Source organism: Aythya fuligula, chromosome 2, assembly GCF_009819795.1.
Source record: "Aythya fuligula isolate bAytFul2 chromosome 2, bAytFul2.pri, whole genome shotgun sequence".
NCBI lineage: Eukaryota > Metazoa > Chordata > Aves > Anseriformes > Anatidae > Aythya > Aythya fuligula.
Window position 1 is genome coordinate 48434638 of NC_045560.1, and position 14208 is coordinate 48448845.

Below are 14208 nucleotides of genomic sequence, written 5' to 3' on the forward strand. Positions count from 1 at the left end.
GGAATGTAATGCGTAGCTGTAATGAGGTTGAGCATAGCTAGAAGCAAAGACATAGCTGATTTGTATTGAAGATAGGCATAGTAAGCAAATAAAGCGTCCAATCTCGTTTCTACTGAAATGAATGGCAAAACTTCTATCTACTTGGATGGAGCAGGATTGGCACAATACTCTCAGTATTGTATGCTTAATACAAACAAAGCTTCATTTATAGCAATGAGTAGGCTTGGCAAAAAATAAAATGCCTAAAAATAATGTTGCCAAGAAATGCAGAACTGATAATTATAACAGAAACATTTACAAAAGAAATATAGAAGTTAAAAAAAAACAAAGCATAATTCTTGAGACATTACAGTTACTTTTAAAAACAAGGTTTTCACAGAATGTTAACTATAAAATCACTTTTGACAAAATTACTTGTCAGTTCTTTCTGTCTTTGCTGAGTTAAAACTCCCTACAGATTACAGTGGTTTTGTCTGATAAAGGTGATAGATCTGTGCCCTGAATACTATTTCCTATCATTCTAGAGTATCTCAAACATTATTTCCCTGTACCTTCCAAAACTGTACCTTCAAAAAGCTGTTAAAATGTCACTATGTATATATAACGCAGTGTCTTAAGGATACATAGTTTCAGTAGCTTGCCAATAAAATAGACATGCATTTTCTATTGAGAAGTTATCTTTTTTTTTTTTTTTTTTTTTTTCTAATTTAAATATTGTTTACACAAAATTCTATTATACTAAAAAGGAAATTTCTTCTTGTACTGGATTTTTCCCTTCCCTTTCTTTTTTATTTTCCCCTTCATTTTGGAAAAGGAGGGTGAAATGCAATTAAAAGTGTTTTAATATTACTTAAGACTCCTGCAGAAAGTACTGAACTGATTACATTGCTTGGGTTAAGAGTGATAATATAAAGCTGTTCCTGGACAATACTAGACTAATCCTTATTGTAAATGACTGTATAAATTTAACTATCACATTGTGTTGCAAAAATATCACAGAAAATGACATGATTCACTGAAAAAAAAAAAAAAAAAAAAAAAAAAAAAAGAATGAAAGCATTATTGGCCACAAGAATCTTAAAGTGTAAGGTGAAAAATCTAAAGCCTACAAAAATGAGTAAGAGAAAAAACAGTCTTCTGAACCATGTTTTCATTATGTACTCCAGCTTTTGCAAAGTGAAAGCATGTGGAGTGTAGACCAATGAGGCACCCGATGAGCCTCTCTCCAGGGTTGATCTGAACTAAGACAACTCAAACAAAGCTTTATTTACATTGCAGATTTACATTTTTACAGCTGTAGTGCCTGATTCTGTGGTCCTTATTCAGAATCTGCTGAACACTGGTGTTACTGACCAAGCACTGAGGGACCATGTTTCTCCTGAGGCTTTCATTGAGCATTTTTTCCAGTGCTTATTTCCAAACCTTGATGGACTGGTGAAAGGCTACCTATTATTATCATTGTTATTATTATTATTTTCATCATCCTCATCGCTACATATTAAAGCATGGTTACGAAGGAGAATTGAATCTGAAAGAAGCTACCAACAGTGTGGTTCCTCCTCTAGTTTTTCATTTATATGTTGCTACTTTTCTGTTTAAGGAGAGCTTAGACAAATCTTGCACAAAAGGTTTAAGTAATCAGTGATGGAATCTGGAAATGTAGCCTGTCAGATATGACTGTTCCAGAATGAGCTGATCAAACACCCATAAGTTAATTATTTCAGATACTGTACAATAACCCTCAAGTCCAAACATGAACATTTAAAATCTTATTTTAAATCAGGTATTATTTTCTTCATTAGAGGTCAGGCTCATGATATCAAAAATAATGTGTATAATATGTAAATTTCCAGTAGAAATCTAAACTACTGTTGCTCACTGTGAAGAGGTATTAATATGGACCTCTTCAACATTTCAAAATACTAACTAGTCTAGTGAACTAATACATAGACTCAAGGCAGCCACATTTTACATTTGAAATATAACTTGCCAAGTAAAAAAGTACAAATGGAATAAAGCAGTATAAGTATTTCTCATACAATCAATGGTCTATTCTATTCTCAGTGAAATTAATCACAAGCTTTACATTGTTTCAATGTGGGGCCTGGCTCATGACCATGCTAACCAGTGACTTACAGCTCTGTTTTCTTAATATTACTTTGTACTCCTCCTTTCCTTGATTTCTGTCATAAAAATGCTGAGAGAATAGTCTTCAAATGACAAATCCAAGTATACCTATCTCATCATCTGTCTTGAAATGTTCAAGGACTGCTTTTGAAGAAATATTTTACAAAACTACCAGAAAGTTGTTAGCCACCCCAATCAATTTTGAAGTAGACAAACAACGAATGTCAACAATACTTGGGATGAGTTATTTTGACATATCTTAAGAAATTAAATAAGTAAGTCTCTCTCAAATATTCCACTTTCTGTACCAGTAAGCAAGCAAATAACACAGATGAGCGCAAACAAAAAGCTTCTTTTCTGTAGGTGATGGTCCATCCCCGGAGCAGCACACTGAGGATGATGAGATGCTCCACAGAACGACAGACTACAGGCCCAGTCCAACAACTCATATGGGTAACCTTTACTCACATTTGAAATGTGTTTGAAATTAATGGGATGATGACAAATCTGTCATGCAAACAACAGGTTTTGTGATCTTGCCCCAAACAAATGCTCAAGGGGGAAAAAAGCAAGACTGAAAATAATGATTTTATGTATGCATGTATATGTATATTGGAGAAATGGACAATACTCCAGTACGTCACACATGCAGTTTATAACACTTCTTTTAGGAGCATTGTATTGCATTGTTGCTTTTGAAGTGTAAGTGCTCACCAACTTCAACAGGGAATAAGGCTTAAAAGCATATGCCTCTGCATGAAGAGATATTTTTGTTCTTTGATAAAACTTGATTACTTTATGAATGACAAAAAGTAATATATATATATATATTTTTTACCATTATTGCAAATTATTACAAATTTTAAATTTGTTAAAATATTAAGCCAAAAACTGATTTTATTTTTAGCTTTGGCTTATAAATTCTATGGGAAAAAAAGAACCTTTTATTTTTTTTTTCCCTGTATGTTTTATAGCTTGCTTTCAATTCTGATATCCTATAAAGTGATCCTTTAAGTGCTGATGAATTTCTTTCTTTCTTTCTCCCCCTTTATTTCTTACTTTTTTTTTTTGTCTGAAGAGAAATAATTATTTTTATTATTACAGTGAGGATGTAGTGCAGCAAAAATTTTCAAGGACTTTGGGGAAATTAATTGAGCAGTTGCTTAATCTTATAGACAGGGTCTGAATTTTGCAGTTCTTACTTACACAAAAGGTGTTGAATAGGAGTTTTGTCAAGCAGTCAGGATCTCAGCCACTAATAACCTCTCAGTTATTTTCTTTTTCTCATTAGCAGTCTAACAGCTAACAGACTAATCTGAAGCTGCTATGGCATGCAAGATGAATTACAGCACATAAGGCTTACCCTATGAAAATCGGTGAAAAATTGCAGCCAGCATCTCTCAAAATGTACCCAGGGCAAGCTCCTAAGCAGGCACCAACTAAACCACAGAGCTGTAGTGGCTCCAGTGAAGTGCTGCCAGTTTGCGTCGGTGGGGTCTGGCCCTAAAATTAGCCTACAAAAATTCAACCTAAGGCATTTTGAGAAAGTCACTTTGGGATTGTGATATCTGAAGCTATCAAGGTGCTCTGCTGACTCAGTGCAGGAGGCACAAGAGATTGATGCTGGGAGAATTTGCTCTCCCACCATTACGAGGTGTGCCCACCCAACGCTCTTTGGGCTGGAGCAATGCGCGGCTGTGGGGAGCGTGACACTGACCTTCCTTCTCGCAGTCAGAAAGGCAGAGAATGGGGAAAGGACTGAGAGGGTGCCAGGGTTCCTTCAGCTACCATCAGAATATTACATGCATAATTAAGAAAAGACTGCCTCCGCTGCTGACTACATACACACACAGAGGATTTGTAAGCTTGGTTTTACTAGTTCTGTATTTTTATGTCAGGCACACATTTTTCTATTCCATGTTAGAGCTAAGTCTTGCATCGTATGCAAGGAAAAATATAATAAGCAGATGCTTCAAAAATACTGCCATCTACTTTTGTGACAAGGACTGAAATTACTGAAATTAAACATTGCAGTCAGCTTAATTCCAACAACATACACTGTAAATGCCGCCTTTCTCAGGACCAACAGCTTTTGGTCAAAAAAAAAAAAAAAAAAAAAAAAGCCACAGTTAACTCCACTGTTTCATCTGTGCTACAGTATTTTTTAATATTATGTTAAATTAAATCAATTCTAGTGTTATTAGTATTACCTTTTGAAAGCACCTTTTGAATTTTATTAAATAGGTGTATTCTGTACACCTATCAGATGTTCTTTGTTAATTCAGGTTTTTGCTAATCTGTTACTCTGAATCACCTGTCTCAAATTACATATAATTCATAAAATACTTGGATAAAATCAAGTAAGAGAATAATCATTTTCTCTGCTTTTATCTATTTCGACTTGCTTATACCTTCTTGTATTATTCTCACTGGAGAAGTGTCATGGAAAGGAGTTCAGCAAATATGTCAATAAAATATTTTCTGAAACTTTTTAGATCACATGCAATAATAAAAAGAAAAGCACGGAAAAATGTTATATGAACTGCTATTATTTCTAACTCAGCTTCAGTCACTCAGAGGTGCATATAGAAAATGAATTAATTTTTCTAAATGTGGGAATTTCTTTCAAGATGAAAAAACACAATCTTCAGGTGAGAAACAGCATATAAACTGTGAAGGTTTCACAGGAAAATGTTTATTAAGATTGGCTAAAGGTAAAACAATTAGCTAACTATGAAGACATAAGATCTCATGCAAATCTAGGAATTGTTTCGAAGTGAAGCTCACAGCATTTTTCGTGTATTTAAGCATGAAATATTATGAATAAAACTGAACGTAGCACAGACAGGATGATAATCTACTGTTCTTAGTATCATAAGAAACAAGCTTATTTTATACCAATTTAAATAAAGTAAGAAAATATAGTCAAAAACACGACTTTGTTTTCAAAATTATATTCATTTGGAAACAGTAGCTTTATAACAAAGTACTGATCGTTGAGAAGAACAGTATTACTTTTTCCTTAGCTTTATCATATCTTATAATTGACAGAGCTTTTAAAGAAAGTTTTCTTAAATTGTTAGAACACGTTTATTTTCTTGCAAATTAATTCTTTTTAACTCTTTATGATAGCTTTGAATCCCATAAAGAAAGATGAATTATCACATACTGAGCCCAAGCTGTGAAACAGGAGGAGACAAATAGAGACCCCTACTGTGTTTAACAATGTAGAAGAAATTCCAGACTCAATAGAAAAATTTTCTGTCCTTTTTCTCAGACCACAAAAGCTGTTAGTTATAGATTTGAACAGTGGAGGGCACTCTTGCTATGTAAGAAATGGTACTGACCTGGCACACTTGGTTTGATCTATTCAGCAGCCTAAATCTCAGAATTTGTTAAGTAACAGCCACCTGTGGCACAGACACTAACTGTAATCTGTTTAAAACATTTGCAGTTTCTGATCTTTGCAATAAAGCTCTAGTTAGCTAAAACACTGATGCCTTGCTATGTGTACACAGATGTGGAACAGATCTTCACAAACTTCTTTGAATATTTGTGCAAAATATGGAATTAAATAAGATGTGCACTATGTTTTTCAACATTATATAAAGAGCTATTCAGTTGGCTTTCATGGCATGCATGGATTAATTTTAGAGTGTGTAGGATTTGTTCTAATGTTTGTAGGAATTAAGTGTATTTAGAACACACCAAGTTTCACTGGAAATCCTAAAAAAATATAATTGGTATATCTAATATAGCTGATATATATATATATAAAAGAAAGATATTTAATAGCAAACAACTAAACTGTAAGAAACAGAGCACTAGATTCTGCATAACTTTCTCATTTTGAAACATATATTACTAATTGCACCTTAAACGATCTAACCAAAACCCTACAGAATGAAGCCAGCCACTCTTTGAACAACCATGGCATGCTGATGAAGTTGTGTTTGAAGGATCACAATAAGAGAAGCCAACGTGGAGACCCAATCCTGTATCTGTTAAGCATCTCAAAACTGAATTTACAAGTACTGGAGTCAATGGCACTACTCCTTTGAGTAAAATTACTCATGTACAGGAGTGCCTGAAAGAACGAATGCTAAGTGATTCAATGCTAATCATGCAGCTCAGTCATTTTGCTCATTTGCCATTCTGTGTACTGCAGTATTGCACTGGATAGCAAAACACAGAGAGAGCTAAACAAATCCGTTAGCTTTCATCATTTCCAGCTTTGGGGATGTTATTACATCAACAAAATGATAAAATAAAATTATCGAATGGTGGTGGTAGAACGGATCTCCTGAAACACTGAATGGTAAATCAGTTTTGATTAACTGAAACAAAAATACTGTGGCACCTGCAGGGTTAATTAAGCAGCTCAAGATGCTGGGCTTCACAAAAGGAAACCTTTTTCCTTCTTTAAGAACTGTAAACACTTGTGCTGAACTAGATGAGCATTTGATAAGCTGTACAGCATGTAACAAACTCACAGGGATCTCTAGTTAACACTCAAATTCAGTGTTAACACTTAACAGAACAGTGGTAAGCCGTGCTGCCAAGGTCAACTGCACAGATGTACTAATTGTATTATGAGCTTGACATCTAGTGGCCACCCCTGGCAGGGCAAAGCAGGCAAAGGTTAAATCAGCAAGCCTTGTCAAAGCACTTCTAACTACCCACCCTCAGGGAGAAGTCCTCGGGAAGCTTTCTGGCACTCTGCAATCCCCACCTTCATTCTCCCCGGCTCCGGGCTGCGCGCCTGCAGCAGCCACTGCGCGCCCGCACGGGGCAGCAGCCGCCCGCCGCCCCCGAGCACCCACCCCCGAGCCCCCAGCCCCGAGCACCCACCCGGCCGGGCCGCAGCTCCTGGAGGAGACGAACAGCCTTCCCAACCATTTCGGCATGTTTCGCTCTCGGGCAGAAGTTCGGGGTTTTTTTCTGCTTCTTTTTCAACCACTGATAGGGTCCAAATTAGGGGGCGAGGGGGTTGGAAAAGGGGAAAAAGCAATATTAGAGATTAACAATAAGAGTTGTAGAAAGTCTTTTTATTTTATTTTTAAAGATTAACTTACCCCATAACAAATGTTCACTGCATGCTCACTATGTGCACCCTAGCTACAACAAGATAATATGAAAAAATCCCTCTTTAGTCTACTATCACAGAAGTGCACTCTATCATCTTTTTAAAGAATTATTTTTCTGGCTATTCCAATTTCAAGGGGTTTCCCTTGACAAAAAAGTAATGTACTCTATGGCCAGCAGCTTGACAACTGAACCACCTCCTATAAGTATATTTTGCCCCAAATTTTTATTATTTTTTTTCCTCTTACTGGAAAACTTTCATTGTGTTTAGTTGTTTTAAGCAGGTAAAGGAAACAGGTTTTTGGCCCTTTACATTGAAATGTATGAACTGATAAAAAATTGCTGCTGAAACTGTATTTATTCATGCTTCCTCTGAAAAATTTATAGCAAATTACTGTCATTTTACAAATGCAATGTTACGGAAGGAATGATTTTAGCCTGTTTTATTTTCTAAGTGTCAGTACTCAGCTAATTAATTTCCTGCCAGACCTGGCTTATTATCAACAAAAGTGATTGACTCATGTCCTGACTGATAGATATGATGGACTTGTATCAACAGATATGCTTGTCCTGGCTAGGTAATCAACAAATAAAATGAAGGAAAAAATATCCCGAAAATCTTCCCAGGACTCAAACTCTTTTTCAGAAATGACACTGATACTCATTAATAATGTGGATATTTTCACTCCTTCTTTATAATGCTACACATTTTTATTTTTTATTTTTTTGAATGGTAGCTTTTCCTCTTCCTTAGGCAAGGACAAGTAATTATCAACAGCTAAATGTATGCATATTAATAGCTTAATTACACAGAATCTAAACCAATACCTTTCAAAACTTCCTTCCTCCCCAAGAGTCCTAATGTCTACCTTAGAAGAAATAAGAATTCCTCAAGATCATTATCAGCGCCAGATAAAATCTGACCCAATTTGGGCTACCTTCATCATTTATATATACACACACTCTCAAACCACTTTATTGTTTTAGTTTCCTTATTATTACATTTTTTATTCTATTGCTAATACTGATCAAAATAGTAAGAATATTAAATATATATATAAATTCAGATATTATGTTGTTTTAATATTACAGTCTCCATTGTAATACCAGAACTATTTATATAAAGTTTCAATTACCTTTTCTTATCAAAGGAGCAATTTATTACAATAAATATTTGGCCTTTTATTTTTCAACAACAAAAAAATCTTTCTTGAAGTTGCCTTAGAACAGACATTTGCAAAAATAACTTAAGTTTCATGTTTACTGACAGCTGCTTGTGACTTTTCAAGTTTTAAAGGCAGTAGTATCTAAATGATATGGAATAACATAAATTCTTGAATGTATGAATGCAAGAAAGCATGAACATCCTTCCAAAATGTGTTTCTATCTTATATATTTGCAGATAGAGTAAACATGCTCACATGAAGCTGTCTGTTCCATAGAGGACTATCATTTCTGTGGCGGAGCATGTGTGTCTGTGTACATACTCCAAAAGAATACAGAGTGCAGTTACAAACTGTTCAAAACTGCACCACCGATTCCACATTACCAGTATGAAAAAGAAATGCTGGTTTAGATAATACTGTGTGCATTGAAGAGTTGAGAGAAACAAAAACAAAAACCAAACAAATAGGTCCAACGTTTAAAAAATGATTGCAAAAAACACATTAGAAAACTGTCATTACACAGTTTGCTTTAAGGTATCCCATTCACCTCAGACTGAACAATGATACATACTTGCCAGTAGCTTCACATGAAAAAGTCCAAAGTGATCATTTTTCATCACCCTTACTAGAACCACACTTATACACTGTAAGAAGCATTTCTCAGCATTCCACATACACACACAAAAAACCCGCAAACTTTTATTATCCCTACATTAAAGATAGAAATGTTATATCCACGTTTTCATATAAAAATTAATCTGAGTTAAAGCATTTGCATTGTATCTATAATTCTGATTCAATCATAATCTGTTGAATTAGAGAAGTGTATTAGAAATGTAATTCCAGCTATTACAATTTACTGAGAACAGCTTTACATTTACTAAGAAACTGAGATTATTGTATTCTATGGGTAGCCATTTGAATCCTTCTGCTGCTATTTAAAAAAATATTGCCATCATGTCTTCTACTTTAGTAACCTTACAGTGTTTTTATTTTATTTTATTTTTTTTTTTTTTTAGGAAATATAATTTGTTCACTCTTCCACAGTGCAATTATTCAAGCAATATTTTATCGCTAGTTGTTTGTTAACACTTCCTATCTAAATTATTAAAAAATATATATATTTCAGCATTTCCGTTTCAACAAATAACTTTAAAGGATTTTGATTGTAAATCTGTAATTGATGACATTGCCAATTATCTTCAGACTTCAAACAATTTCTCACTATTATGACATTGCCCTGTCTGAATGCAGTTTTATTATACTGTAGTCCAGGCTGGCTATAAAATTATATATTACAATTATTAAACTTCCTTGATAGCATTACCACAAAAGTTATGGTGGGTCCAGTCAACTTAAGATATGGCCTAATGTTTATCTGCCATTCTGCTCCCCAAACTGCCATGCTTCTTTCTGCTATTATGAATGTTACCTCACTCGAAGGATTGTTTATGGAACATTCATTCTGAAATGCTTCACTTAATAAAATCTGTTTTGAGGTGGTATTAAACATGATTTCATTAAATAAATAATAAGCTTCATTTGCTTAATCTTGTGTTAACAACAGCTTCCCCTCATTGAAGATAACAACCATATTAATGAAAAAGCTACACGTATCAAACAATTCTGCTTAAACAGTTTGCTTTTTAAAAAAAAGTACAAATATTCTTGCACTGTGGAAACTATTTTTGGCTTGTTGCAAAATATGCTCAGGAACTGTAGCAATATCTTGATTACAGCTGTGAATAGAAATGAAAAATACTGACTTGACAAGAAGTGTTTTAATTTGTGAGATTGGGAGCACTCATTATATCTGGCCTATAAAATTGCTTTCAGTATAGCAATCGTTAGTCTTCATAATATAACATGTAAATGATTTACATTACACTAATGTACACTAGATAGCCCTCTACTTGTGTATGCTGAGTCCACCTTGTTCACATTTCTCAGAGGAGAGTGAAAAACCAAGAGCTCCACTTTAGCTTGTTAATTGTTAACTATGAAGGGTTTCACTCTATTAATTAAAATATGTTTTAATAAAAGAAAACAGCACAATTTGATAACAGCCTTCTAAGGCTGAAAAGTATTTACATTGTTGCATTTTAGGGCTGCTGTGAAAGCCGATTTTGTGCTATTCAGGGACCACAATAATAACGCTTTAAAATTCCTCACTGGGATGCAATGTAGTCCTTTTGATGGAAAGACTGTCTTTCTCATTCGGCAGAAATAAATCCATTCATTTGATCATGTAGTCATTGAGGGCAATACAAAACAAACCAAGTGTGAGAAATTCTATGTGATGAAGTAAACAAAACAAAACCCCCCAAAAAAGGGAAAAAAAAAAAAAAACATTTCCATGACAAAAAGATTCTTTGTCCTTAATCTACCCACCATATGCAAGCGTTTCTTTTTAGCATATCTCTTGTTCTAATCTTGGGTGACATGGCTACATAGATAAGATTCACAAAACAAAACAAAAACCTAATTTAACAATTTTTTTCAATTTATTAACTCACCAGGAGTGTCATAATGAAGCAGTAGTGTTTTATTTTTCTGTATTGAAATGGATTTGGAGCATTTAAAAGTTTATAATACTAGTGATAAATTCTCTAACCTAGAACCCACCCCAACAGAGACGAGGCTCAATTAATCTTGTTTACATAATAAAATTATAATTCTCATCCACTTGCTTATATGAATTTATTTTACATTACCACTGTTTCCTAGAAAAAATAAATAATAAAAAAAAAATAATCAAACGTGCATTGCTTTGCTTCTGTAGTGTGACAGAAGGAAACATTTCTCTGTGTTCCTGTTAGAGTCAATACCCAAGTGGGTTTTCCTGAAGCAGTGGTAGCAGTGCCTTCCTAACTACCCTGGACAGTGTGGAACTCATTCCCTGGTTCCCCAAATACCCTGGGAAAGAGCATGGGGCTTAAAGATTTGCCAGTCTGACAGATGTTTTAACCTGATGAAGTGGATTCATGCTGCCTTAAGCTTCAAGACTGCAAAGTTCAGATACAATAGTCAAAATCCTCCTCAGGCTTCAACTTCGTTGCCTTTCTTTCCCTCCAGATGCAACTTAGAAGTCATTATAGTTTTGAAGCAGGAAAATGACTTTTTCCCCCCCCCCCTCTTTCTTTTTGAAGAGAGGGAGAGGGGATAAACCAGTGAGCAAGGGGCCTACACAGAAAGCACTGTGGCTCCCACTTGGTTATGCAAGAAACTGAGAAAGCAGTGAGCTTCCATGCATAGAAGAAAAGAAAAACTTTTAAGTAGAAGCCCTCAACTTAGCTCAGGGAAAGTGAGGATGGGCTGTGGCATGCCTTTGAGCGCAGCAATGCCTAGGACTATGCAGGAAATTAGAAAATATATAAATGAAATTAAATCAAATTAAATTTAAAAAGGCAGTCCTCTTCTAAACAAACAAACAAAAAACACACAGCAAGGTGGAAATTCGGACTAACTACAGCCCAGATCTGCTCAGTTTTAGACACTTGTTCACTAGCAGCCTGGGCAGCCCAGATACTTCAAAGCAAGTGTGCGTGTGTCTGCGTGTGGGGAGGGAGTGGAGAATGGCGGATGGGTGAGAAAATCCCCCTTCCCCACCTCCTGCGGCCGGCGCGACAGGGGCCGGTGGCGGCGGTGGCACTCCGCGTCACCCACCCCCAGTAAGAATTATGGTCGCAGCAGAGCTAGGCGGCTCGGGGGGGGGGAGGGGGGGGAAGGTGAAAAGCTGCTCGAGCTCTTCAGAAATATTAAAGCCAAATCCGCCAATCCCGCAGGCCCCCGCCCGCCGCGCAGCGAGGGACCCCCGGTGCCCCGAAGGCTGCCCGCGGCTGGGGGGCGGCGGGAGCCCGGCCGGGCCGCCCAGCAACACGCCGCCCCCTCCTCCAGGGCGATAGAGAGCCCTGTGCACCGGTCGCCTGGGGCTGCCCCGGCGGCCGCCGGCCCGTGGGAGCCCCCCGTGCCCGCAGCCCGGCCCCGGCCGCCGCCAACTTCGCGGCCGGAGGGCGAGGGGAACATGGCTCCGGCACGGGGCGGGAGTGGAGGGGGGAGAAAAAGGAAAAAAAAATAAAAGAGGTACAGCAAAAAGGGCGACCGAGAAGCACAAGGGCAGCAACAACAAAAACTAAAGGAAAACAAGCAGAAAAGCAGACGTACAAAACAGCCCGAGGGAGAGGGAGGAGGAGGAGGCAGGCGTTGCTCCGGAGTGCCCGTTCCTGCAGCTGCCCGGGCCCGGGTCAGCGGGGAGGGAGGGCCGAGTCCCGCTGCCGAGCCCCGCCGTAATAAAAGCGCTCGGGAGGCCGGGAAGGAGCCGCTGGGAGGGCTGGTTAGTCAGGGGGTGGGCTGCAGAAACTTGGCTAAACTGCTAACTTCTCAGTTCCGCTGCCTCTTCCCCAGCTGCTCTAATTCCCATTCTCCCGCTGCAGAGTAATTGCGCTCCCATGTTCACCATCACCATAAATCCACCTATCTCCGTCCGAAACAGACTCACAAAAGGAGAGAGAGAGGGAGAAAGAGGCTCCGGGAGCCCTTACCGTGCTCAGAAACTACCTCCGCTTGCAGCTCTTCGTCCGATTTGAGATGCTGGGGTTTCGCTTGCTTTCGACGAGACATGCTGCTAACTGAGCCGTCTTGACTCTGCTTTTTGCAGAGGCATCAGCGACGTGGAGGTGGAAAGGGGGGAGGAATTGGGAACGAGGGAAGGGCGAGGGGGGGGAAGAGGTGGGGGCTGGAAATAACTGTTCGCAAATAAAAGTCGAGTTGCAGAACAAACCAACCAAACAACAACAGAAAAGGCAACCAACCCCAAGGAAAAGGAGGAAAAAAAAAAAAAAAAAAAAAAAAAAAGCAAGGCTAACCAACCAAACTGAGAGTGAGTGAGCGGGTGAGCGAGCGGGGGCTCAGCCGGGCGGGGTGTGCGCGGTGCGGTGCTGCGTGCGCGGCGGGCTGGGGCGGCTGCGCGGAGCGCGCATGGGGCTCGATAATTACGGTGGTGAATAATGCATGGCGATTAATGGTGCTGGGGGCGAGCGCGGATTGGCGCGGCTCCAGCGGGCTCAGGCTGCATATGTAAATGAAGGACGGGGCTCCGCAATTAGCCGCTTCGCTCCGCCAAATGATGCGGCTCCCCGGCACCGGCAGCGCCGCCTGCGAGAGGCACCGACCGCGGCGGCGGCGGCGGCAGCAGCGGCGGCGGCAGAGAAACACACACGCACCACGCAGGAGGGCTCTGTTTTGCACACACTTTACACAACATATGTGCAAGGTTCACTTGTTGGGAGAGGTCACGATCTTCGCCTTTCTGTCTTTCTTTCTTCCCCCCGGCTCTCAGTTTCTTTTGCTCCGCTTTCTTCTGATCTCTTCGCCTTTTTTTTTTTTTTTTTTTTTTTTTTTCCTTCTTCACATCACTCTGCCTCCTCGTCTCCTCCTGGTCTCTCTTTCCCCAGAAGTTGATCTGCAAAGCATCTGATTTCTGTGTACGTGTGAGTAATTTCTTTGCAGGAGGAAAAGAAACTTTTGTGTGTGCTTCTTTCCTTTCCGCTTTCTTCTCGGTGTGCGTGTGTGCTGCTCTGCTCTTCTTTTCTCTTAATCTTCACATGCTCGCCTTTAGCTCTTCCATCCTGTCTCCTTTTCCGTCTCTGTTTCTCCGTCTCCCCTTCCCGGCTGACTTTTGTTCTCTCCTCTCGCAAGCGCACGCACGCACGCACACACACAGAAGACCTTGGGCAGTTTTGTCTTTCACCTCTCCTTCCTTCTTTGTCTTGCAGCTTCTTTCTCCAAGCAGAGACTCCCCGTTGGTGGTGGTGGTCACTTCCTGTTGTCC

General features: G+C 38.7%; 1 protein-coding gene across 3 annotated transcripts in view; it reads right to left on the reverse strand.

Moving 5' to 3' along the window:
- The window catches only part of SALL3 (spalt like transcription factor 3), a 20634-nt gene extending 7491 nt beyond the window's left edge, over positions 1–13143 (reverse strand). For 2 of the 3 annotated variants that reach the window (XM_032180574.1, XM_032180576.1), the window contains exons 1-2: positions 12920–13143; positions 6979–7086 (exon numbers count right to left, since the gene is read on the reverse strand). In XM_032180574.1, the coding sequence (XP_032036465.1) occupies positions 6979–7086; positions 12920–12998 (187 nt within the window). In that variant the 5' untranslated portion in view covers positions 12999–13143. The remainder of the gene's footprint in view (positions 1–6978; positions 7087–12919) is intronic. The other variant, XM_032180575.1, reaches the window with a different exon arrangement.
- Between the last annotated feature and the right edge of the window lie 1065 nt (positions 13144–14208).